Source organism: Ruditapes philippinarum, unplaced genomic scaffold (assembly GCF_026571515.1).
Source record: "Ruditapes philippinarum isolate M1 unplaced genomic scaffold, ASM2657151v2 ctg52_1_1_1_1, whole genome shotgun sequence".
NCBI classification, from domain to species: Eukaryota; Metazoa; Mollusca; class Bivalvia; order Venerida; family Veneridae; genus Ruditapes; species Ruditapes philippinarum.
This window is the reverse complement of record NW_026858333.1, coordinates 287,626-311,559: the sequence shown is the minus strand read 5'-3', so window position 1 is coordinate 311,559 and position 23,934 is coordinate 287,626. Positions and strand designations below refer to the sequence as shown.

Below are 23,934 nucleotides of genomic sequence, written 5' to 3'. Positions count from 1 at the left end.
GTGGATCTCGGTTGCAATTACAATTGAAAATAATAAATTATTTTTCTTTGACGCCCCGGGAAATTTTGGTAAATTGAATTTTTAAAACGCACAGGCATGAATCTAACCAAATTTGAAAACCACTTCACCTAACGATAAGGCAATAATGACCATCTTGCCACAGATTATAACTTATATACGTTCCCAACACATCATTCATGCTTAGGCCGAAAAGGATATTATTTTATGAAAATTTGATATTGAAATTTAAGAGGAATTCAAAGTATGCTGTCCGGGCCAGTACACAATTTTTATGGATGAAAACTGATTAAAGGCTTTTTCCAGTATAGTTTATGGAATCCCAGAGTGTGGCTGCAACGTGACAATTTTATTTACTGTTTTCCTTTTCCTTTCTATTGAATTTACGTAATTTTAAATGAAAATAATAAAAAAGCAAAATGTAAAAATGACATTTTTATCGCATTGATGGATTTACCGATTATAGAATTTTTTTCTTTTTTTAAATATAAACGGGCACTGAGGAAGAAGGTAGATTTACTGTAGATTATTCTATATGTTAGATTATTGCAAAAAAACACGCGTCTTGGTAACAATTATGCAATCATTTTATGACTTTCCCAAATCAATCAAATCTTTGTATGACGTCGAGCGTTTTTGGTTATGAATAGTATGTGATAGCGGTTAAAATTGTGCATTGTTGCTAAGCTTCCAACTGCGAATACAAAATTGAATGCCTTCCCCATAATTATGTTTTATATCATTTTATCACAGTAATTCAAGATATTTTATCTTAAAACGAATTCCATAGAAACTAAAAATGTAGTGAAACTCTTGGCCATTTTAATCAACTTGTGGTTTCTGATCCCAATTTATTGAAAGTAAAAAATGAAAATTACAATTGTAAAGTTAGTAAAGTTTACAATTTCTTAGCGTTTGTATTCAATTCTATTGAAAATTGTAATACTTCATCATCGTCTTTTTTTTTTTGCGTTAAATAAATAGTTCCTTTGTTAAACTAAAAGAGTGATGTGAAATTTCATTTTCGTCACTAAATGATGTGAGCACCATTACACAGGGCAATGTAGTGTAAAAGATTGAGTGCTGTATTGAATTTTATTGTTCGCGATAATTGAAGAATATCCGGTGAAAAGGAATAAAAATTTTTGTTTATAATGTAATAAACTCCTTTGCTAGTTGTGTATAAAGAACTTGCAAAGCAACAAAGGGAAAAAATACCGCTTATTAAAGTTTCCCGCTGTTATATGAGTTGAGAAAAGGAAAAGTTGGGATTTTCTATTTCAAAAAATTAAATCTTGACAAACTGCATTTCTCCGGTTAATCAATGAAGTGCTATGTGTCTTCGAAATGCAATTTCCCCACTAGATTTCATGTCTATCAAACCAGATGATATGTCAAATCATTTATCGTTAAAAATGGGTTTTATTTACAAAACAGGTTCGTAGAGATTCATCTTGTTCGGAATTGATGTTTTCCGAGTGTTTGTGATATCTCTGAAAAATGATCGTTTCTGATGATGGAACGAGAGCAGGCGACCAGTTGTATATAATCTATTTTTTGCCTATTGAATGTACCAGAGTTATTGCATAATAGCGTGATATATTAAATCATAAAATTGTCATTCCGTTTTCGTCATATGATAATTTGTGTGCCTTTCGCAGGCTTTCATAGTCATTTCTCTGTCTTGCCTATCTTGATTCAATGTCTTCTTTCATAAATATTTATTCATTTAATTTTTCACTGTCTAGTTTGTTTTACAATGTAAATTACAATGTAATTGCCTTATTTCATGCTGTATTGATATACTTTGGGTAGCCATCAAATCTTTGGCTTTGTTTACATTAACATCTTTGCTAGGTTTACAATAAAACCTTGGCTTTGTTTACATAATAGCCTTGTCTTGGTTTACATTAACATTTTGGCTAGGTTTACAATAAAACCTTGGCTTTGTTTACATTTTAGCCTTGTCTTGGTTTACATTAACATCTTGGCTAGGTTTACAATAAAACCTTGGCTTTGTTTAAATTATAGCCATTATAGCCTTGTCTTGGTTTACATTAACATCTTGGCTAGGTTTACAATAAAACCTTGGCTTTGTTTATATTATATCCTTGTCTTGGTTTACATTAACATCTTGGCTAGGTTTATAATGAAACCTTGGCTTTGTTTACATTCTAGCCTTGTTTTGGTTTACATTAACATCTTGGCTAGGTTTACAATGAAACCTTGGCTTTGTTTACATTCTAGCCTTGTTTTGGTTTACATTAACATCTTGGCTAGGTTTACAATAAAACCTTGGCTTTGTTTACATTATAGCCTTGTTTTGGTTTACATTAACATCTTGGCTAGGTTTACAATAAAACCTTGGCTTTGTTTACATTATAGCCTTGTCTTGGTTTACATTAACATCTTGGCTAGGTTTACAATAAAACCTTGGCTTTGTTTACTTTAAAGCCTTGTCTTGGTTTACATTAACATCTTGGCTAACCTTGGCTATGTTTTATTAAAACCTTGGATTTGTTGACATTAAAACATTGGCTTGGTAAATAACATGAAAACGTTGGCTTAGTTTACATTAAAACCTTGCCTTGGTTTACATTAAATCCTTGGCTAAGTTTACATTAAAACCATTATTTTTCATTGAAATATTTCCTTTATCTGGTTTTATTTTATATTGTTAAGTGTTTTGTTTTTCTTTGAATTTTTGAACATTGGAACATTTTGAGTAAACATTTGTGGTTGTTGTATATTTCCAATTTTTGGCAAAATAGGTTGTTTTTTTTTGTATGTACATTGATATATTTCCAATTTTTGTTTTATGTTGAAACATTTCTATTTTTTTAAATCAAGTTTTCTGGTGATATTCACATGTTTTAAAGTGCTCTGTGCTTGTAAAGCTATTAGATATAGAAATAATTCTGTTTAAGGTGACAACAGACACTTTCCGTGGTACTTACATAAATGTCATTTAAACCAACTTATTTCAGTAATAATTGTTATTTATTTAATCTTTGTGCATTAAATGTCGTTGATCATCATAAAAAATAACATATTTGAAAAAAAATGCCTTTGTAAATGATTGATTTTTAATAAAAATCCTAAAATTTAAATCGTTCATATCAAAGTCATTTTTTTTTTTTTTTTGTCATCAAACCTTTGGAAATAAACATACTTATAATATCTAAGGGAACCGTGTTCCTCAATTTTTTTTCTATCTTCTTTTCAAAAAAATATTACGTAACCCGTCAAACATTTATGCGACTTTTTTCACCATACATATTACGTAATTAAAGATAATTAAGTCGCTGATTGAGCAAACAAAAATCCCTGACACGGTTCCCTCCGTAAATGAATTCCCTTTCATGTGCTTTAAACCGCATGTTAATTGCTTTGATTATTAAAAAAGTTATGCCGATTCAAAGTTAGTCCGACCGCATCAAACGAAGTGTCATAAATCGGCTGTTCTCTCTCGGACCCCTACGTTTCACGCTAAATTAATACATAATACACAAATATCGCACCAGAGAGGGTCACAATTGCGGTAAATACTCTAACAACATTTTATGGCCCAGTGAACATCTGACCAATTAAAAGGTTGCTGAATTAATATCTGTTTTATAACAGGAAATTCTTCAAATCTTAACGTGAAATTACCGTCGTCACACAATGTCACGTGACTTTCGGTGTAAAATTTGAGGCACTCGGTGGGGGGGAAATGGAACGTATTTGCGCACCGCTAGCGGGGTATTTCATTGTTTCGCTTTTGAAGTTTATTATTATTATCATCATCATTATTATTATAATATACCAGTGTCACTCTGTCTGTGTATTCGTGTATGAAATTCCGTTTAAAATATAAATTAAAATAACAAAAAAAACTGAGCTTCTGACGTCTTTTTAAAGTCCATGGTAGATGTACAAATAAGAACGGGAATTCATATATTTGTTTCCTCCAAATTGATATGAATGCTTCACATATTTTAAATAGAAATAAAAGGTATCACTCGATCATTATGATCTGACCTTCTTGGCTTCTATTATTCATGAATACACGTATCATCCTGCACGACATAGCTAGAGATCCAGTTTCTACTGGGATATACAATAAATCAATAAATTCCATACTTTGTCCCAGTTTATTAGTACTGTGTTCGATTTACGGCGAACAATTTATTCAAAGCATTCACTGATAATATATTTCATTATCTTTTTTTATTGATTAATTGAGAAATAATCATCTAGACAACCTAAAATGGTTTTAGAAATTTGTCAGGGACACCTTACCACAAAGTCATAATATAGGCGTTCACATAAAAAAATGTTGTCTGTTTTTGTTGTTGTTTTACTTGACATTGTTAGAAAACGAGGCTTGAATGTAAAGCAAGCCCTTGAATCCGTACAAAAGTCCATAAACTCAATGTAATATCTATCAGATTGACGGGACAGACAAATTATTTTCACACATTATGGATATTTTAGCAACTATATTTTTAATCAACCCCGTGGTCGGGCGATTTGCGCTATGCTTAATTATTTGTTTCATACATTATGTTACGTACACTGGCCGACAATTTCTTATTTTTATAAAAAAAGGCTAAATAAAAGGTAAAAGATATTCATAACAGATGTACGGTATTTGTACGATACATGAATTCAAACAAATATAAGTAGTATGGACCGGTAATTCACGCATATCATGAACTACGATTTCCCTCATTGATGCCTCAACAGGGGGCGGAGCGTTATCGATAATTGACAGGTTACGCGAATAGCAGATAAAAATGGTACAGGTACCGTTTTAAAACGTTAAAAAACACATTTTTTGGACTTACTGCTTCCAAAATTAAATCACGAATGTGTTCAAAAAAGGTTGATAAATCTACTAAGCAAAAAAACTCATTTTAGGTATTTTAAGTGATAATTGACTCCGTTGTCACCTTAAAGGTAGCTTTTAATTGTTCCTTACTTCTATATGTGTGCGCCATATAAAGTTTTTGCAGGAGTTATTGACCTTTCTATTTTGTATAAAATAAGATTTATGTGGCTTTTATTTGATAACTTATTAGAGTTATGGCACTTTAAGTTCTCTTGATTGTTTACAAGCTGTTATATTCTGGCATGTTTTGTTGTTGTTGTTTTTTGTGCACTAGAATACTAATGCTTAAGGCTCAGGAAATAACAGCTAAAAGTAAAAGATGTTATAATAGATTTACGGATTATAGTTTTGCTTGAATAGGTTTGTAATAGAAATCTAAGAAGTGGTTGCAATTAAATATTTTATTGGAAAGTTAATTTGTTAGGTAATAAAAATACAAAGAGAATTTGGTATGAATGATAAAGTTTACTGTTTAATAAAGCTCTTAAAAAAAGTGATCTCTTGTGGGCTCTCAAAGGAGGGATTTTTATGTAATCACTTCAATATTTAAAAGTATTGTCTTAATAAATTAAATGTTTAGGAAGCTTGTAAAAGAGATATTTCAGGTCACTCGTAAGTTGTTAAGTAACTTCTAGCTCTTCAAGCAATAGCAGTGTAAGTCTGAGTTTATTTTTAGTAATCATTAAGTAGATCTTGAAATCTTGGAAATTTAACAAAAGACAGCACTGTTTCAAATTCAAAGCAGGAAATGTCCATTATGTAAAACCAGAGGGGGGTAAAATGAGTTTAAAAAAATGCATCATGCTTTTTTTAACTACGGCAGCCTTACGATGACTGGTAGTTCAATTTTGGCAATTGATATCGAATAAAAATCACTGCACTATAAGAATGGTGATACAGAGTGACTGGCGGGCAATTCTCATGGTAGGACTTCGTTTACGGAGATTTTAATGGAACAATTAGCGATTTCTAGCCCGAGGGTATATCAGGAAGTAAACAAGAGGATTGTAAGGATGTTTGAGAGAGACAAAGCAATTCATTTATGCAGATTCCAACGGTCTAAAGAGCTTTATTAGCTGTTATTCTCAAAGACACCCTTCAGAATGGTATAACACTCATCTTCTGTGGATTTTGTTTTTGCGCGGAAGTATCTTATAATTGTTGCCTGTGATACGACTGTAATCCAGATGTTTTTTTGTTGTTTTTTTTTGGTCTTGATTAAGTTAATTGCCATTTCTTCAGATGCTACTGTTACAAAGCACATTATTTGAATTGGACAGATTTAGAATTTTCTTAATTGTCAAATCCAACAGTACCTCTCGGCATTTGAAAATGAAATTGGGCTTCTATATTTTTTGTCAAAGTGTTTGTAAAATAAGCCATTTCAGAAGCATTACATGTGTATGTAAGTATGGCATAAGTGAATACACTTGTAAAAGTCTTAATTTAAAGCAGTGAAAGTGTTTGACGTGACGCAAAGTAATTTTTTTCTTTATGATGAGAAAACTCGTCATTCTTTTTGACTCATTTTATAATCTTAATATATAATCTAATAAAAACCAGTCAGAGTTTAATAACTACAGAAATGTTCACTTAATTTGAAACAGATTAGAGTCACTTGATTGAGTGACATAATGTATTGAAAGCATGTAAATTTAATTTTGAATCGAGGAAAAGTTGCCATGATGAAATCCTTTCAATGTTTTATATGAAGAGCCCATTCTCTTTTCTAGTAGCTTGTCATTGAGATAAACGGTTTTTGCTCAACGACAGATGTGCCCGTTACTCTGGGACAATGCTCTGTAATTGCTCCTAGATATCAACAATTTTGTCACCATTTGATACTAAAACTATCATTTCCGCTCGGGGAATTTTTTTTTGTCATCCGTACACTACGAAATTGAATAGGATTTTGTTAATTTTGTATTATTGTACAAGGTTTAATCTAGTCAGTGTACAAGATGCCCTGATTAATGAAATTTTAGCAATTTTAGCGTATTATGTAGAGGATGGCGTTTGCATTCCTTCGCTTATTCGCGGTAAATTTCGGCATTATTAAAACAGACTCAACAAATTGATACAAGTTGCTATTGAAGATCTCTCTGATTACTGCAATTTATTTCGTCCAAACTAATCAACAGTCTTGTTTCGGAGACAAAACCCGAAAGAATCGATACATGGGGTCATCTAAGGGCGACCATTAATTTTGACGGCCATGCAAATGCATTGGTTGTTGAATGTAACTTTTCATTTCAAAATCGCACCAGCGACTGCATTGTGTTAATAAAAGTCGGAGCTCTGATAAATGACCATGTGCTATGTCGCTTGTCATTTGTTGATTGTCTTTCCTCGCTGTGCATTTCGGTTTAAGATTAAAGAAGAAATGCATAATGTCTTCCTATCTAGTAAAAAAAATCACTCATGTTTGATCTGAGATGTGTTTTTATTGCAAAAAAATGAAATTGGTTATATTTTCAGAGACGCAGAGTCGAATGGACAGAAATTTTTATTGTCACTGTTGTCAAACACTGTCATTAATTTAAGGAAAAGTGATATTTGTGTGGTGAATTATTTCATAATTCTTTTAAATAAGATTTAAAATGCTCCCTACAAATGTTAATTATATTTCCTTTTGATTATAAAGTTTTGTTAATTTGCAAGTCCTAAAAATGAGCAACCAGCAGTTAAGATTCCAGCAAAGAGTTGGCGATTTAGTCCATCTATGTACATAAGGCATACACAAGTAACATTCTCTATTGCCATTCAATGATTTAATTTAACCGTAGGAATATCACCTTATATTATAAATCAAAGTGCTGAAGGCACTGCAGTTGGGACGTATGAAGGATCAAATAACTATTTTTTCTATTTCGGGGCAGATAATTCAATCAGTGAAGGGTGTTGCCGGTTGATAAATATAAAGTGCACAATTCAGTAAATGAACAGTAGTTTGATACAATTATTCTATGACACACATGTTCAAATATAATATTTAGGTTACATGTACGTGTAGGTCGATCATAAACCGTTATTGGCCTTTTTTTGACAAGAGCAACAAGTGAAATTAGAGCTACCAGAGGAAACTTTGCAAGCTTGACTATTTTAACACATGACATTATAAAGGGAGACAAAAGCTATGAAAAAATAATCAATTGTGATATATATCAAATTTTTCTGTATCAGTATCAAGTAAACACTCAAATGGTCAATATTTTTTGCATCACATTATATGAATGTGACCATGTCATTAGAAACTTATAATGGCCTTTGTTTACTGCAATTATCATGCTAATCTTCTTTCACTGTATAACGTTTATAAAGTTTCAATCAAATTAATTCCTTCAAGATTTTAATCCTCTCTCAGAACAGTATCATGAAATATATACGGAGATAATTCAAAAAACTAAGTTATGTAGAATTTTGGTTATTTGACACAAGACTTTTCTGCTCACTAGTCTCTACAACTGTATTTAGTTTGAGTGTGATATCATTGAAAAATTTACTCCAGACAACCATTATTTTAAAAGTTGTTGTACATGTATTTTAAGAGATGATTATTGTAAAATTAAGCTAGAAACTAGAACTCCGCGAGTCGGATGTGTCGCCTTGTGAACAATGTAGTTTAGGAGAAAATGGCCAGGACAAAAATGAAATATGAAAAATAAAAAAGGGCAATAACTAAAAAAATAATAAGTTCAGAGCAGCAGTTTCTGAACACTGCACTTCTTATCAATAAGAATCTATCATACTATGATGGTTCAAGTCCATAGCTTTCATACTTGAGGAGAAATGACCAGGACAAAAATAAAGAAAGAAAATCAACAAAGGGCAATAACTCAAAAAATAAGAAATGCAGAGTACCAGTTCTTGTGCACTGCACTTCTTCTTAATGAGATCTATCATCCTATGAAGTTTCAAGTCCATAGCTTTTATACTTAAGGGAGAAATGGCCCGGACAAAATTAAAGTATGAAAATAAACAAAGGGCAATAACTCAAAAAATAAGAAATGCAGAGTAACAGTTCTTGTGCACTGCACTTCTTCTTAATGAGACCTATCATCCTATGAAGTTTCAAGTCCATGGCTTTTATTCATTAGGAGAAAATGGCCGGGACAAAAATAAAGTATGAAAATTAACAAGGGCAATAACTCAAAAATTAGGAAGTACAGAGTACTGGTTCTTGTGCCACTGCACTTCTTCTTAATAAGATCTATCATCCTATGAAGTATCAAGTCCATAGCTTTTTTAGTTGAAGAGAAATGGCCCGGACAGAATTAAAGTATGAAAATTAACAAAAGGGCAATAACTCAAAAAATAAGAACTGCAGAGTACCGGGTCCTTGTGCACTGCACTTCGGGTTATTAAAAAGAAGCATGCATACCAAGTTTGAAGTCAATCAGACTTATAGTGACTGAGTTATGCTCCGGACAAGCTTTAGGGGACGCCGACACGACACAGACGCCGCCGACAAAAGTAACCCCTATTATGTCACCTTTTCAAGGCGACACAAAAATTAGGGTTCTTTGAAAAAACACTTTCTTTCACTTGATTATTTTCGCTGTGTAAAAAAGTTTAATCAAATTTCATCAACTCTTTTTCAGTATTTCTCTGGACAAGCATAATTAAGTACATGTATAATAAAGGTAGATAATTAAATAAGAGGGCCATGATGTCTCTGAGGTTTCTCACCTGTATATACCCCCCCCCCCCCACCCTGCAGGGCCAGTTTTAACCCAAGGGCTTTTATTTGAACAAACTTGGAAGACATCCATAAGAAGATGATTCATGCTAAACATCAAAGCTCTGGTTTATTGGGTTTTTTTAAAGAAGATTTTTAAGTTTTTACTAACACATACTGTTAAAAACAATGACAACCCTGGAACAGGGCCAGTTTTCACCCCAGGGCTTTTATTTGAACAAACTTTGTAGACACTCACTAGAAGATGTTTCAACTTATAAATATAAACTCTAGCTATTTGGGTTCTTTAAAAAAGATTTTTGAAGTTTTTACTATATGCATATAGGGGAAATCAATGATCCCCTGGGGCAGGGCCAATTTTGACCACGGGGCTTTTTATTTGAACAAACTTGGTAGACACTCATTAGAAGACGTTCATGCTAAATAGCTTAGCTCTAGCTCTTTGGGTTCTTTAAAAGAAGATTTTTAAGTTTTTACTATTTGCATTTAAAGAAAATTAATGACCCCCTGGGGCAGGACCAATTTTGACCCCAGGGCTTTTATTTTAACAATCTTTGTAAACACTCACTAGAAGATATTTCATGCTTAATATCTTAGCTCTAGCTCTTTTTAGTTCCTTAAAAGAAGATTTTTTTAAGTTTTTACTATGTGCATTTAACCTTTTCCCTTATAGAAGCGTGTTTCGACGGCTTTTTGCCCCCTCCCCCCTTTTTGGAGGCCTCAAACAGTGAAAAAAAATGCCCTATTTAGGCCCCAAACACTGTTTTTTCATTTGAGAAATGTTGTACAAAAAATTGACCACTTTTTCGGCGCCGCCCCCCATCCAAATATTACATCAGGGGGTTGCCAGAAGGGGGATGTGCCCCCTTCTGTTTGGGGTGTTTGAAGGGGGGCGGAGTCCCCCTCATCTCCAAGAAAATTTTGGACATGTGACAGGCTAAAAATGGCCTCAGGTTGATCTTAGGGTAACTAGTAAGCGACGCTGAAAAGCCTTTTACTCTATCTCAATTCATTGAGAAGTTGCAGCACTTTGAAATCAGTTTTGATGGAAAAAAACAATGCAAAATAGTGATTTTTGGGAATTTTGAGACGTCCCCCCGTTGCCATGGTAACAGGAAATTTACCATTGAGCATGCTGTTACAGAGCCTATGGTGTAGTCAACATTTGTGCCAAGTTTCATTAGTATTGAAGCATTTTTCTATACTTTCATAGCAGTTTGAACTTGTTACAGGAGGCTTTTCAGTGAAAATGGCCATTTTTCGCAATATGCTCATGGGGTAAAAGGTTAATTAAAAAAATAAAAAATGTCAAAAAACAACAATTTTTCACCAAATTCGGTGTTGGGACATGTGTTAACATGGAAAATCTAGTTTTTGTGTAATTCCAAAGTTTTTCATCATTTTTTGTTAACCTTTTCCCTTATAGAAGCGTGTTTCGACGGCTTTTTGCCCCCCCCCCCGCCTTTTGAGGCCTCAAACAGTGAAAAAATGCCCTATTTAGGCCCCAAACACTGTTTTTCATTTGAGAAATGTTGTTCAAAAAATTGACCACTTTTTCGGCGCCGCCCCCCATCCAAATATTACATCAGGGGGTTGCCAGAAGGGGGATGTGCCCCCTTCTGTTTGGGGGGTTTGAAGGGGGGCGGAGTCCCCCTCATCTCCAAGATAATTTTGGACATGTGACAGGCTAAAAATGGCCTCAGGTCGATCTTAGGGTAGCTAGTAACCGACGCTGAAAAGCCTTTTACTCTATCTCAATTCATTGAGAAGTTGCAGCACTTTGAAATCAGTTTTGATGGAAAAAAACAATGCAAAATAGTGATTTTTGGGAATTTTGAGATGTCCCCCCGTTGCCATGGTAGCAGGAAATTTACCATTGAGCATGCTGTTACAGAGCCTATGGTGTAGTCAACATTTGTGCCAAGTTTCATTAGTATTGAAGCATTTTTCATACTTTCATAGCAGTTTGAACTTGTTACAGGAGGCTTTTCAGTGAAAATGGCCATTTTTCGCAATATGCTCATGGGGTAAAAGGTTAATTAAAAAAATAAAAAATGTCAAAAAACAACAATTTTTCACCAAATTTCGGTGTTAGGGCATGTGTTTAACATGGAAAATCTAGTTTTTGTGTAATTCCAAAATTTTTCATCATTTTTTGTTAACCTTTTCCCTTATAGAAGCGTGTTTCGACGGCTTTTTGCCCCCTCCCCCCTTTTGAGGCCTCAAACAGTGAAAAAAATGCCCTATTTAGGCCCCAAACACTGTTTTTCATTTGAGAAATGTTGTTCAAAAAATTGACCACTTTTTCGGCGCCGCCCCCCATCCAAATATTACATCAGGGGGTTGCCAGAAGGGGGATGTGCCCCCTTCTGTTTGGGGTGTTTGAAGGGGGGCGGAGTCCCCCTCATCTCCAAGAAAATTTTGGACATGTGACAGGCTAAAAATGGCCTCAGGTTGATCTTAGGGTAGCTAGTAAGCGACGCTGAAAAGCCTTTTACTCTATCTCAATTCATTGAGAAGTTGCAGCACTTTGAAATCAGTTTTGATGGAAAAAAACAATGCAAAATAGTGATTTTTGGGAATTTTGAGACGTCCCCCAGTTGCCATGGTAACAGGAAATTTACCATTGAGCATGCTGTTACAGAGCCTATGGTGTAGTCAACATTTGTGCCAAGTTTCATTAGTATTGAAGCATTTTTCATACTTTCATAGCAGTTTGAACTTGTTACAGGAGGCTTTTCAGTGAAAATGGCCATTTTTCGCAATATGCTCATGGGGTAAAAGGTTAATTAAAAAAATAAAAAATGTCAAAAAACAACAATTTTTCACCAAATTTCGGTGTTGGGACATGTGTTAACATGGAAAATCTAGTTTTTGTGTAATTCCAAAGTTTTTCATCATTTTTTGTTAACCTTTTCCCTTATAGAAGCGTGTTTCGACGGCTTTTTGCCCCCCCCCTTTTGAGGCCTCAAACAGTGAAAAAATGCCCTATTTAGGCCCCAAACACTGTTTTTCATTTGAGAAATGTTGTTCAAAAAAGTGACCACTTTTTCGGCGCCGCCCCCCATCCAAATATTACATCAGGGGGTTGCCAGAAGGGGGATGTGCCCCCTTCTGTTTGGGGGGTTTGAAGGGGGGCGGAGTCCCCCTCATCTCCAAGAAAATTTTGGACATGTGACAGGCTAAAAATGGCCTCAGGTCGATCTTAGGGTAGCTAGTAACCGACGCTGAAAAGCCTTTTACTCTATCTCAATTCATTGAGAAGTTGCAGCACTTTGAAATCAGTTTTGATGGAAAAAGCAATGCAAAATAGTGATTTTTGGGAATTTTGAGACGTCCCCCCGTTGCCATGGTAGCAGGAAATTTACCATTGAGCATGCTGTTACAGAGCCTATGGTGTAGTCAACATTTGTGCCAAGTTTCATTAGTATTGAAGCATTTTTCATACTTTCATAGCAGTTTGAACTTGTTACAGGAGGCTTTTCAGTGAAAATGGCCATTTTTCGCAATATGCTCATGGGGTAAAAGGTTAAAGAAAATTAATGACCCCCTGGGGCAGGACCAATTTTGACCCCAGGCCTTTTATTTGAACAAATTTGGTAAACACTCATTAGATGATGTTTCATGCTTAATATCTTAGCTCTAGCTCTTTGGGTTCTTTAAAAGAAGATTTTATAAAGTTTTTACTATATGCAAATAGGGAAAATCAATGACCCCTGGGGCGGGGCCAATTTTGACCCCAGGGCTTTTATTTAAAAAACTTGGTAGACACTCACTAAAGGATGTTTCAAGCCAAATATCTAAGCTCTAGCTCTTAGGGTTTTTTTTAAAGATGATATTTAAAGTTTTTTTTCTTTCGGTTCCCATGGCAACCAGAGTTCAGCATGGAATTAAATTCTTTGCACAATTTTTAAAGGTGACAGCCAAAGGAACATTCTTGTGAAGTTCGGATGAAATTAGCGTAGTGGTTTTATGAGGAGATGTCATTTAAAGTAAAAGTTTACGGCTGGACGAAAAGGGATCACAAAAGCTTGACCTGTCACTTTATGACAGGTGAGCTAAAAACTAAGGAATGGAGTTATGGTTCTTTGACACATTGGAAAATTCGAGTCGTTCAAGTTGATGTAGATTCAGTGATAGTTTGGAATAAGCATTTTTTAACTTAAGGGATATAATTAAAACATGAAGCAAGGTAGAGTTATGTTTCTTGAACATTGCACTTCCTCTTTAAAGTCTCTATCACTTTGTGAAGTTTACATAAAATCCCTTCAATACATATCTAGTTATATTCATATTTCGGACAAGAGTGTGAAGGACAAATGTCTTCCTAAGTACAGACTATGTTTTTTTTCCTTTATCAACTAAAATCTAAAAAACACCATTAAAAACATATTTTCCTCCCATGAGCAACCTTTTTCCCCAAAAGTACAAGTCTGTATGGAATGAACACAGATATTTATCCAGAATATTACTTGAGTCCATACCGACAGATGGTTAAGACCGCAACTATATTCTCTCCCTTTCAGGAGCATAAATTATAATAACATGCTAAATCTCTGTATAGTTCTATATCAGATACCAGTATGATGAACCTTACTTTTGTACCATTTAAGTTATAGCAAAATTCAGCTTTCATTGACATACAGAAATGGGTCAGCCTTTAGTCCCCTCTTAATGAAAATAGAAGGGGACTAATAACAACAATTTATTCTCATAGTTTCAATTCTCAGGTTTATTACTTATCATTACACCAGGCAAGCTAAGATACATGTTAAAACCACAGGCACTATATACCACATTTACCCATATACGCTCATAATACTATATATAAAGAATAAAGGTCCCTAACGAGAGAAAAATATCATGCAAAACAAACAAGAACTGTTCGGTAAAAATACACCAGATCACTATTTTATCTTTGTGGTTGCCTCTAGGAATAATGTATCCTATCATAAACACTTTTTACTTCATCGAAATCCTACAAAATGCTCCAAAGTTTCCAAAAATGCAAGTTTCCAAATTTCACTGAAATGTCATTGCATGTCGTTTTCGACGTCCAAGCGATGCGTGTAAACAAAGGTGAATTCTGGTCAATTTCTACAAAATCAACGAATAACTGTTAAGATTTCGACATACTTTCTTTAAGGCAACTTGTATACAGTCAAACTGCGATGTCTTTACTTCACAACTGTCCGACGATAACACTAACAAGCTAAAAAATTAAAAATAATTGACAGCTCCGTTCCAGAAAGTAACCATTTCCTACATTACCGCACTGAATATAAGGTAAAGTAATGATTGGTTAAGCGGAAAATCCGAGTTTTAACATTTTCCTTCAACACAATGTTCATGACTGGCCTTTACTATTGACAGGGGATTCAATTCAGACTAGCCCTCTACAATACTCCAACTAGTCCAAAGTGTTAATGGTGCCTGTACAGTTATGATCACTACATCTGGAAACTGGAGATTCCCACCGAATGTGATGCTTATCTTCATTCGCTTGACAGTGACACATGTCCACCTTTAAAAAAAGCAATAAAAATTATATGAAGTGCAATAATTTGCAAAAAAAAATGCTTATCTTATTTGTCTCTTCTTACATTTATAATGCAGAGCACTAGATTTGTGTGTCTGTCATACAAAATGACTTTCAATAATACTATTTAAATATATTTGAAATACAATTTCTTTAATAAATACTCATAGTAATACTAAATTCCTTTTTTGTGATATTTTTTCTGACTCATATGTGCAGACAGTACATAGTGTACACCGGTCTTACTGACCTGTGTGAAACCATTCTAAGCATGATGCCAAGAAAATTTTGGACTTGTGAGAGGCTGTAAATGACCCCAGATTGATCATAAGGTAACGTGTAACCAACGCTGAAAAGCATTTGACTATATCTCAATCCATTGAGAAGTGGCATCACTTTGAAATCAATTTTGTTTGAAAAAATCGAGGCAAAATAGTGATTTTGGGCAATTTTGAGATGTCCCCTCGTTGCCATGGTAACAGAAAATTTAAGCCTGAGCATGTTGTTGCAAGGGCAATGGTCCAGTCAACATTTGTGCAAAGTTTGATTAGTGTTGAAGCAGTTTTTATAGTATTATAGCAATTTGAACTTGTAATGGGAGACTTTTCAATGAAAACAGCCATTTTTCACAAAATGCTCATGAAGTAATGGGTTAAGAAATTTTGCATCTTGATTGGGAAAAATATTTAGTACCATGTACAAAGTTGTTAATCCAACAAATTGTATATCATTTAAAGCATAAAAAATACATAAAAAATTGACAATGGAATGTGTTTTTGAACATCATCTGTCTGGTACCATATTGGATTGAAATGGTATGAAGAAAAATTGTCAGCTTTGATAACGGGAATTTTGACTTATGATTTTTTTCTAAACTTGGAAAAGAAAAAAAGCATATTTGGCATTATTTTGTCACTGGGAATGGGTCTGTTAATCTGACCCATGGTGACACTGGTAAAAATGCATGTTTTCATTAATTTTTTTTGGAAAACAGTTTGGTTTGTGAAATATACATTAAATATTATATAAGTACCTGTTGTTTGTAATAATCTTCTAGTCTTTCTTTAATCTTATACTGTACTTTTTTTCTAGCTACATGTACCAGCCTTTCCAAGTGAATATTAAAGTAAATAATCTTTTATTTCCCTGAAAATATCAATTTAGAGATTTCATTTTCAAAATCATCCAATACTACTCTCTTAGTGTGTGTATATACAGAGACATATAAATTCATTTTATGTATTTTAACGTCTCTGGTATATACAATGTATATATGTGTCTATACAATGTATATATATGTTTACACTATAATATGATTGTGTACAGCATGTAATGACATAATTAAAATTTGAAAAATTTATGATAATAAAATATTAATAATATTTCTTCATATTACTCCACAGTATTACCACTAAAATAGAAAAATGTTCTATCATTTTATTATGATATCTATTTTTTACATGTAGATTTTGTGAAAAAAATGTGAATATCAGTAGTGTCAAAAATTGTTAAATCATATAAAATGTCTAATTAACACTGATAAATTACTTCAACCATGTATTGAGAACAGGTATAGATCATTTCCAACAGTCTTGCTGTTGTGTTGACATTTTCGCGACATGGTTGTGTGTCTGCCTTGTAATCAAGAGGTCTGGGGTTTCAAATCCCTTTAAGTGCCTGAAGATTTTTCAGGTTAACTATTATCAAGGTGGCAGTGATTTTTTTGAACTTTCAAAACAACCTGTGGCTTTATAAATGGGAAACTATAGCTTGATTAATCAGAAAAGAGGAAAATTTCAACCACTGAAAATGGAATTTACCCATACATTTAAAAAAAGTGTAAATTCAATTTAAAGGGGTTCCATTGAGGTATTTTGTCATGATGGGACTGAAATATTTTTTCCAGATAAATGTACCATTTGATGAATGTTTAGAACACTAATCTTTGTACAAACCTTTAGATCATTTGCACACTTCGTTTTTCCAGAAAAATTATTCAAATTGTAAAAAGATGACCTAAAATGAAATGGCTAGACTTTAAATAGATATATATAATAATTTATAAAGGTCAAAATAAAATTATTCTGAAATATTCAAGAATGTGCCCTATTTGGTTAGAGACGTAACGGCCGTGACAAGACCAAAAAATTGTAGGCGTATATGCCGGTTTTCCTGTAAAGGCAGACATCTGTGTAATATCAATTTGTAAAATCTGTCGGTTTTGCAGTCTAAGTATGATCGAAATGTCTTGGGTACGAAAGACTCGAGATCTCCAAATTACTTCGAAATTATTTACGAAAGTTTTAGTCCTCGGAAACAAATTGGCATCAATAAATAAACTTAATATTATAAGTCATCAAATTCATAACATATTTTGCTTTATAACATACCTTATGAGCTTAACAGGCTGATAATTATGCTCGTGAAGTAGGTCGAAAAATATACCGGAAGTTGTCGGATTCATTTAACCTAATTATCGGCTAATTCAGAGACGAATAGATTATCTACATCTCTGGCTAATTCTATTTCAATATCCACTTTGCAATTATAAACTACAAAATTTATCCGATAAATAATGTCTTTTTTCAAAAAATTCTGGAATATAATACAAAAAAATGTGATGATAAGGCGGATGAGTAAGTTAAAATATTGCAAGCCGTCAAGCACTATGACCCAATTAATTTACTATCCCATTCATAGAATTATGTGACCTTTCAAATTATATCCGCTACGTTTCTAATACCGTAATTCAAGCTCAATTGCACATTATTTTCAAAAAATAAATTTCTTGTCTCCACTTCTGTTCGCAATAAATCGAAGTTTTCAGAAATTCAGAGCACTATTTTTCACTCGCGGCGGTTATGCGTCGGTCATGGTCGGGTGATCACTATGAATTCAGCTTACCTTGATATGTTAGAATACAATATAGCATATAGAGTGGCGATGAAACGTCACAGCAGTGGGCGTTACCCTGTATGGTTGGAAATTTCGGGTTTGTAAGTGCACTAGTTGGGACTACGTCCCAACTAAAAAAGAGATGTTTAAATTTATTTGCATTAATATGTTACATTTCTATGTTCTGGAATCGGGATTTTTATGGTGATGCCCGTTTTATTCATTGAGTTAAATGTACCGGAAAGAAAGTATAACAGAGTGACAGTGATTTTTGAAGTAATTTGGTTAGGTGAGTTGTATGCTGTCTCCGATAGCAACAGCTGTAGGAAGTCATCACGTAATTTTCTGGCTAATCAAGATTTAGATGTTTTAGTTGAGAGAGTAGTTTGAGATTATAATGATGTTGCATTGTGGTCCTAGTCTGTCTCAAGAGAGTAACAAAAGATTTTTGTTTCTTTCATTTGTAACAAAATACTTTTTAATTGTCAATTTCTGGTAATGGACTGGACTCAGATTGTACCAATTTTTTTTTTATAAAGGGGGGGGGATGTGTTTAGGGACTTGTTTTTTTTTTGCCATATGACTAATCATTGGTTTCTATACAAGTTTCTATTATTTTGTCCCTCTTTGCATCATGGTTTATATTTTTATGTAAAGGTGAAATGTCAAGGTCAAACAAGATATATTTGCAGTGAGCGCTTCTCATAAATATGAGATGACCACAACAATTTCAAGGTCATATATTAAAGGTCATGGATGTATCATGCTTACTAACAGTATTTAGAGCCTTGGCAGAATGTACATGAGTAGGCTGGTCTGGGCAAAGGCAGCAAGTTAAAGGTCACATTTGGCCAATGAGCAGTTTCTTGAGATCTTTAAAAAAAAGGTTTTAATGAGCTGCTTTTAGCTTGTGGTTTCTAGAAGCAAGAAATATACAATTAAAATGCCTAATAAACTGTTTCATTAAAAACTCTTCTCAGCAAATATTTCCGTTACTGTGCCATTAAAAATTCAAACAATAATCCCCCATGTTGCTATTTAAACATTTTAGCTGCGGTGATGACCTAGATTCTGAACTCTACAGATGCATCCACAAAGAATGGTCATCTATCATTTGTTGGCAGTTTCCTAATTGCATTGTCATAATTGGCGTGGATGTTCATAATTTCTGCATTAGACAATAATAGCTCATTACAGAGCCCTGTGAAATATTAGTGAGTTATTGTTCCTTAGAGAACTATGGGAAAGCTAATAGAATTTAAGATACAAAGTTTTGCTGCACTGGAAAGTGCTCTGGACGAAGCTATATCTACTTGGTTTCTACTGATGTTCCTTCTTTGGCCGTTAGGAAATCAATTTGAAAAGCAAACTTGTATATTGCATTTGTAGTTGGATATTAAGAAGTTAACAGTGGTGTTCCATATATCTTTTGATCCCTTAGTTTAATGTATTGCCCTAATAATCTGAATTAATAAACTTTTGAATAATTATGTAAGAATGAAAAATGAATATTGAATGATATCATTGGCTGTTATATCTTTTAGCAAGAAAAAGTCTTTGATTTAATGGTTAATGATTTACTGGTTAATTTGTAATGATAAGAATGTTTGAAATTGCTTCTTTAGAAAATCTGTTTCCCATTTATTTTAAAGTAAAATACTTCTTTAAAGTTGTCCTAATGATTTACATGGAAAAAATGTGAAGTTTTAAATTGTATGCTTCAGAGACAAAGTTTCTAAGTACCAATAAAATTAAATTGCATTTTCAAGCAGAAAATACTTTACAGTGAATTATATTTCTACAGGTAATAATTACACAATTAAAAACCTTTTTTTGCAAGTGGGAAAATTTACATCGCCATGGAAACTGGCACAAGTTTAATGTAGACAATATAAGTTCAAACATTCAAAATTGCTCTGTTAAACTGAATTTGATGGTATTTCCTATTAATAGGTGCACGGGCTTTTAATAATGCAGAATGCTTGTGCATTGTGTAATTGATAGGTTTTCAAGTTGCTTCGAAAGTCGCTCAATCATTTTACAGAAAATGAAATCATTTAGAGAAATCATTGCTTCTCTCTATATCTAACAAGGAATCATTTCTTGCCGGGTGATTCACGAATGATTTTAATTCTACTGTTATTGATTTGAAAAGGAAGAGCTAAGACTTCAATTTTCTTTGAATTACCCCTAAAATCTCAAATAAGTGAGGTTTCAAAATTGGTTTCCCTGATTGAATGGTATAAGATTACATAATTTCTTGTTGGTTTAAGATGTTAATATCGTGCTGTCTGGTGATAAAAGCTCAGAATGGTCAACAATTTTTTGTTTCCTTTTGCGTTTCCATGTTCTCTTTGGGTTTATTTATTTTCTTGCAGGTTTTTAAGTTGCTTAGGTACTATTTATGGTCTTTTTGGTAAGTTGTTGCATTCAAGCTCTTTACTGATATGAGAAGACTCAAGGGCCTCTGCCTGCATTATTTTTTTTGCACAATTTTGAACTGATTTTCATAGAAATATCTTATAGGGCTTGCTCGATGGCTTTTTAACATGGAAGAATTTGCTCCTTTAGAGACCATTGTTGGGCATTTCATTGCTCATATTCTAATTGTACACTACATTTTTTCAGAGATTATTTTAAAATGAATTCAGTAAATTTCATGAAGGATCACACAATATGGCAATAAAAGGGTTAAAAATTTGCAATTTTGTTATTCAAATTTAAATAAAAAAAAAATTGAAGAAAAAAAAAACCCACTTGCTTGGATTTAAAGTTTAAATAAGTTAAAAACATGACATATGTTGTATTTATATATTTCTCTTTGACAGTTTTATGATTTTCTTGATTTTAGATTTTTAGAGCCCTTGTTGCAGAAAAAACAGCCCCTGTTGTCTGACTTGAACACATTTCAATCACAGTGGTTTGATTTAAAGTGAAGGCAATACTATTAAGGGTATAAAATCTTAACTGCTTGAGTGTGGAATTTGCCATATGAGATTTCGCCTGAAATTGCCAATAAATTTTAAAACTCTGTATTATTTTGTTAAATTGAATAATATGTTACTTAAATTCAATGAATACAAATAAGATCTTCAGGAAATAAGATTATTCCGAAGAGGAAGTCGGCATTTTCACCAAATTCAGTGAACTGCAAAAACTTTTGTAATTGAATCTACAAATATGCATGAAAATTCATGACTGAACTGAAATAAAATGATGAGCTATTTTACTGGAATTGTTTTTCATACATGTTGCGTTTTTGGATTTATTTGCATGTTGTAGAATGAAAATAATCCGCGAGAACTTTCACAATTGGAGAACTTTTCATGGAATAAAACGCAATTTGGGCGTTTTTTTGTAAATACGGAACTGAAGGAAATTGTAACAAGATCAGCTTCTCGGGGAAATTTTCCCCCTGTATGAAAATTACCCAATTATACAAATTTCGTTGTTGACCCTAGCTCTGAATTTTAAGTTGAATTTGAAGCGTTTTTAACAATATAACTCCAAATGTTGATGAAATAGGCAAATTTTTAGGAATTAATTATTTTAAATGAGAGATGATGAATGTTTTATTAAAATTTCATGCAACAAAATTGTTGCCATGGAAACTGGATTTTTTTCTTCATTACAGTTAATTCCCTTGTCAGCATGGAAGTTTATCTAGTACAGAAGGAAAGTAAAAATGTGAGCATTTAATCTGTATAGTTAGAATTTAAAATTTAAATTAGTAAATGAAAGTGAAAAAAAAATGTTTTATTTATTTTTCAGAATTAATGGACAAATTATGTGATACCATGACAACAGTGCTAAGAACTTCATGAGAGTTATTTCCCCTGTTAAAATGGAGATGAGTTCGTTAAGTACAACACCAAATTATAAACCTCAAAATAGGGCAGTAGGTCGTCGCACTCACGAAAGAAATAAACGTGGAAGTAAAACATATAGTTCCTCCGAGGAAGACTTTCACTCGGACGATAATCTACGACCATATGAAGAAGTTAAAACAGCTCTACATGACAAAAAACTGAATGCTTTAGGTAAGAGGTCAAGGTCATGAGCCAAAGTTTCATCGCAATTTTGTCATAATTTGCTCTTTTATACTTTTTAACCGATTCAGATTATGACAAAGTTTGCGCTGAACTTTTATTTTGCTTGAGAAGATTGAAGCATGCATTTTATATACATGTATGATTATGGCAAGTTCTATGTATGAAGCCTTGAGATGTAGGGCATATAAAATTATAATTCTTGTTGAATCTAAATAGGAGTAGGAGCTAGCATTATAAAATAGTTTACAGTTTCAGTAATATATAAAGGATACATTGCATGGTAAATTAGATTTGTTTGGTCTGTGTTTTAAAGATGGGAACTAAATCACATTTTAAACATGAAACTATCATGTTGGAAAATTATGACAACATGAAATATTCAATTGCAAACATGGTCAAACCTGGTATCCTGAAAATTTGTGTAATGGTAAAGCAGGTCTTTAATAACAGATGGTCTTTCAACACAGGTTGTATAGTTAGGGGATACTATACTCCCTGTTGGTTAGACATTATTCTTCAATAGGTCTTTACTTAAAGGTAGTTTCAGAAGTAGTCCATTGACAGGTTTTACTGTTACCTGATTCTTTTTCTAAATAAGAACATCAAATCTTTGATTGGACTAATCCACCATGTTTTCACAAGAACAAACTATTATTGATTTGACATTATTTTCTATCATCAACTGCAACAATTTATCATCATAACAACTTTTTTCTCTGAAACTAGGTCACATATAGTGGTAATTCTTCAACCATTCGTGTAAAAATTAAAAGAAAAGCAAGAAAACGGTTCCTTGAGAATTGGTTAGTTGATTAGACGTAATGAATTACACAATGCTTTTTTCTGTGACCTCGAAAGCTATAATTCAGTAAAACCTTTTTATTCCGTACCATCCAATTTTGTTTGGCAGTCTCGTAATTTGCAATATTTGTCTTTATTTTCGTTGATTTATATCAATATTTAATACCATTATACCCTCTCCTCGGTAATATTTATTGGTAAAACATTTAATTCCATGCTATTATGAAATGATACAGCCGTCTCTACTTGGTGCCCGGACATTCATCTTTCAAAATATCCTGCCGAGAAGCCTATTCATTCCTAACAATCTAATTCATTTTCGAGAACAATACGCGCCCCGTGACGATATGCTCAACACTTGGTTACGGGATTTACATCATTGGAAGTTGCAACATGTTCGATGATAATTCTTTCACAAATGCTCGCAAATGAAATTAAGTTTGCATATTTCCGAATGTTTATTAATCTGCCTTTTGTCATTATTGAAATTTTACGAAGTCAGTATGGCATTTACACCAATTTTGGTGCCTGAAAGGTTTAGTGTTGTGTAATAAAATGCATACATGTTGCCTAACAAGTCAGCTCTTGGTGAATAACAAGTTTGATTAAAAGTACATTTATATATAAAAAATTGATTATGAAAACAAGTTCTCTCAGTTTCGGTCTTGTTTTTGAGCCTGTTTTTTCCAGCTTATCTGTACATTTAAATGTACAAGTGTCATTTAAGAGGAGATGGTCATAACCCCAGTGATGCTTGAACACTAGCATTTAAAAGGGGCTCCACTGAGGTTTTTTGACATGACGGGACTTAAGATAATTATTTGAGATTTATATTCCATTTGATGTAGATCTAGACCATAAACTTGTGTGCAAAATTTCACATTATTCTCTCACTCAATTTTCCAAGAATAATTATTCTAATTGTGAAAATGACACAAATCAGGCTAATAAGGGCACAAAAATATGATTTTCAATTTATTTTATCTTGGTATATTTCTTAACTATCCTTTGCATATATTTCTGTTTTAAGTGCCCAAGCTGATCTATGTAAGAA

At 33.1% G+C, this 23,934-nt stretch overlaps 1 protein-coding gene and 1 long non-coding RNA gene across 2 annotated transcripts in view; one reads left to right on the top strand and one right to left on the bottom strand.

The window, feature by feature from the left end:
* The window catches only part of LOC132752859 (teneurin-m-like), a 112,304-nt gene that overhangs the window by 6,879 nt on the left and 81,491 nt on the right, over positions 1-23,934 (top strand). The window contains 1 exon segment of the mRNA XM_060743249.1: positions 21,799-22,067. Coding sequence (XP_060599232.1) covers positions 21,848-22,067 — 220 coding nt within the window. The 5' untranslated portion in view covers positions 21,799-21,847.
* Positions 14,607-18,162, bottom strand: LOC132752861 (uncharacterized). Its single transcript, XR_009628865.1, has 3 exons — positions 17,523-18,162; positions 16,166-16,278; positions 14,607-15,117 (listed from the first exon to the last, which is right to left on the bottom strand). It is a non-coding gene; the product is annotated as an uncharacterized LOC132752861 (long non-coding RNA).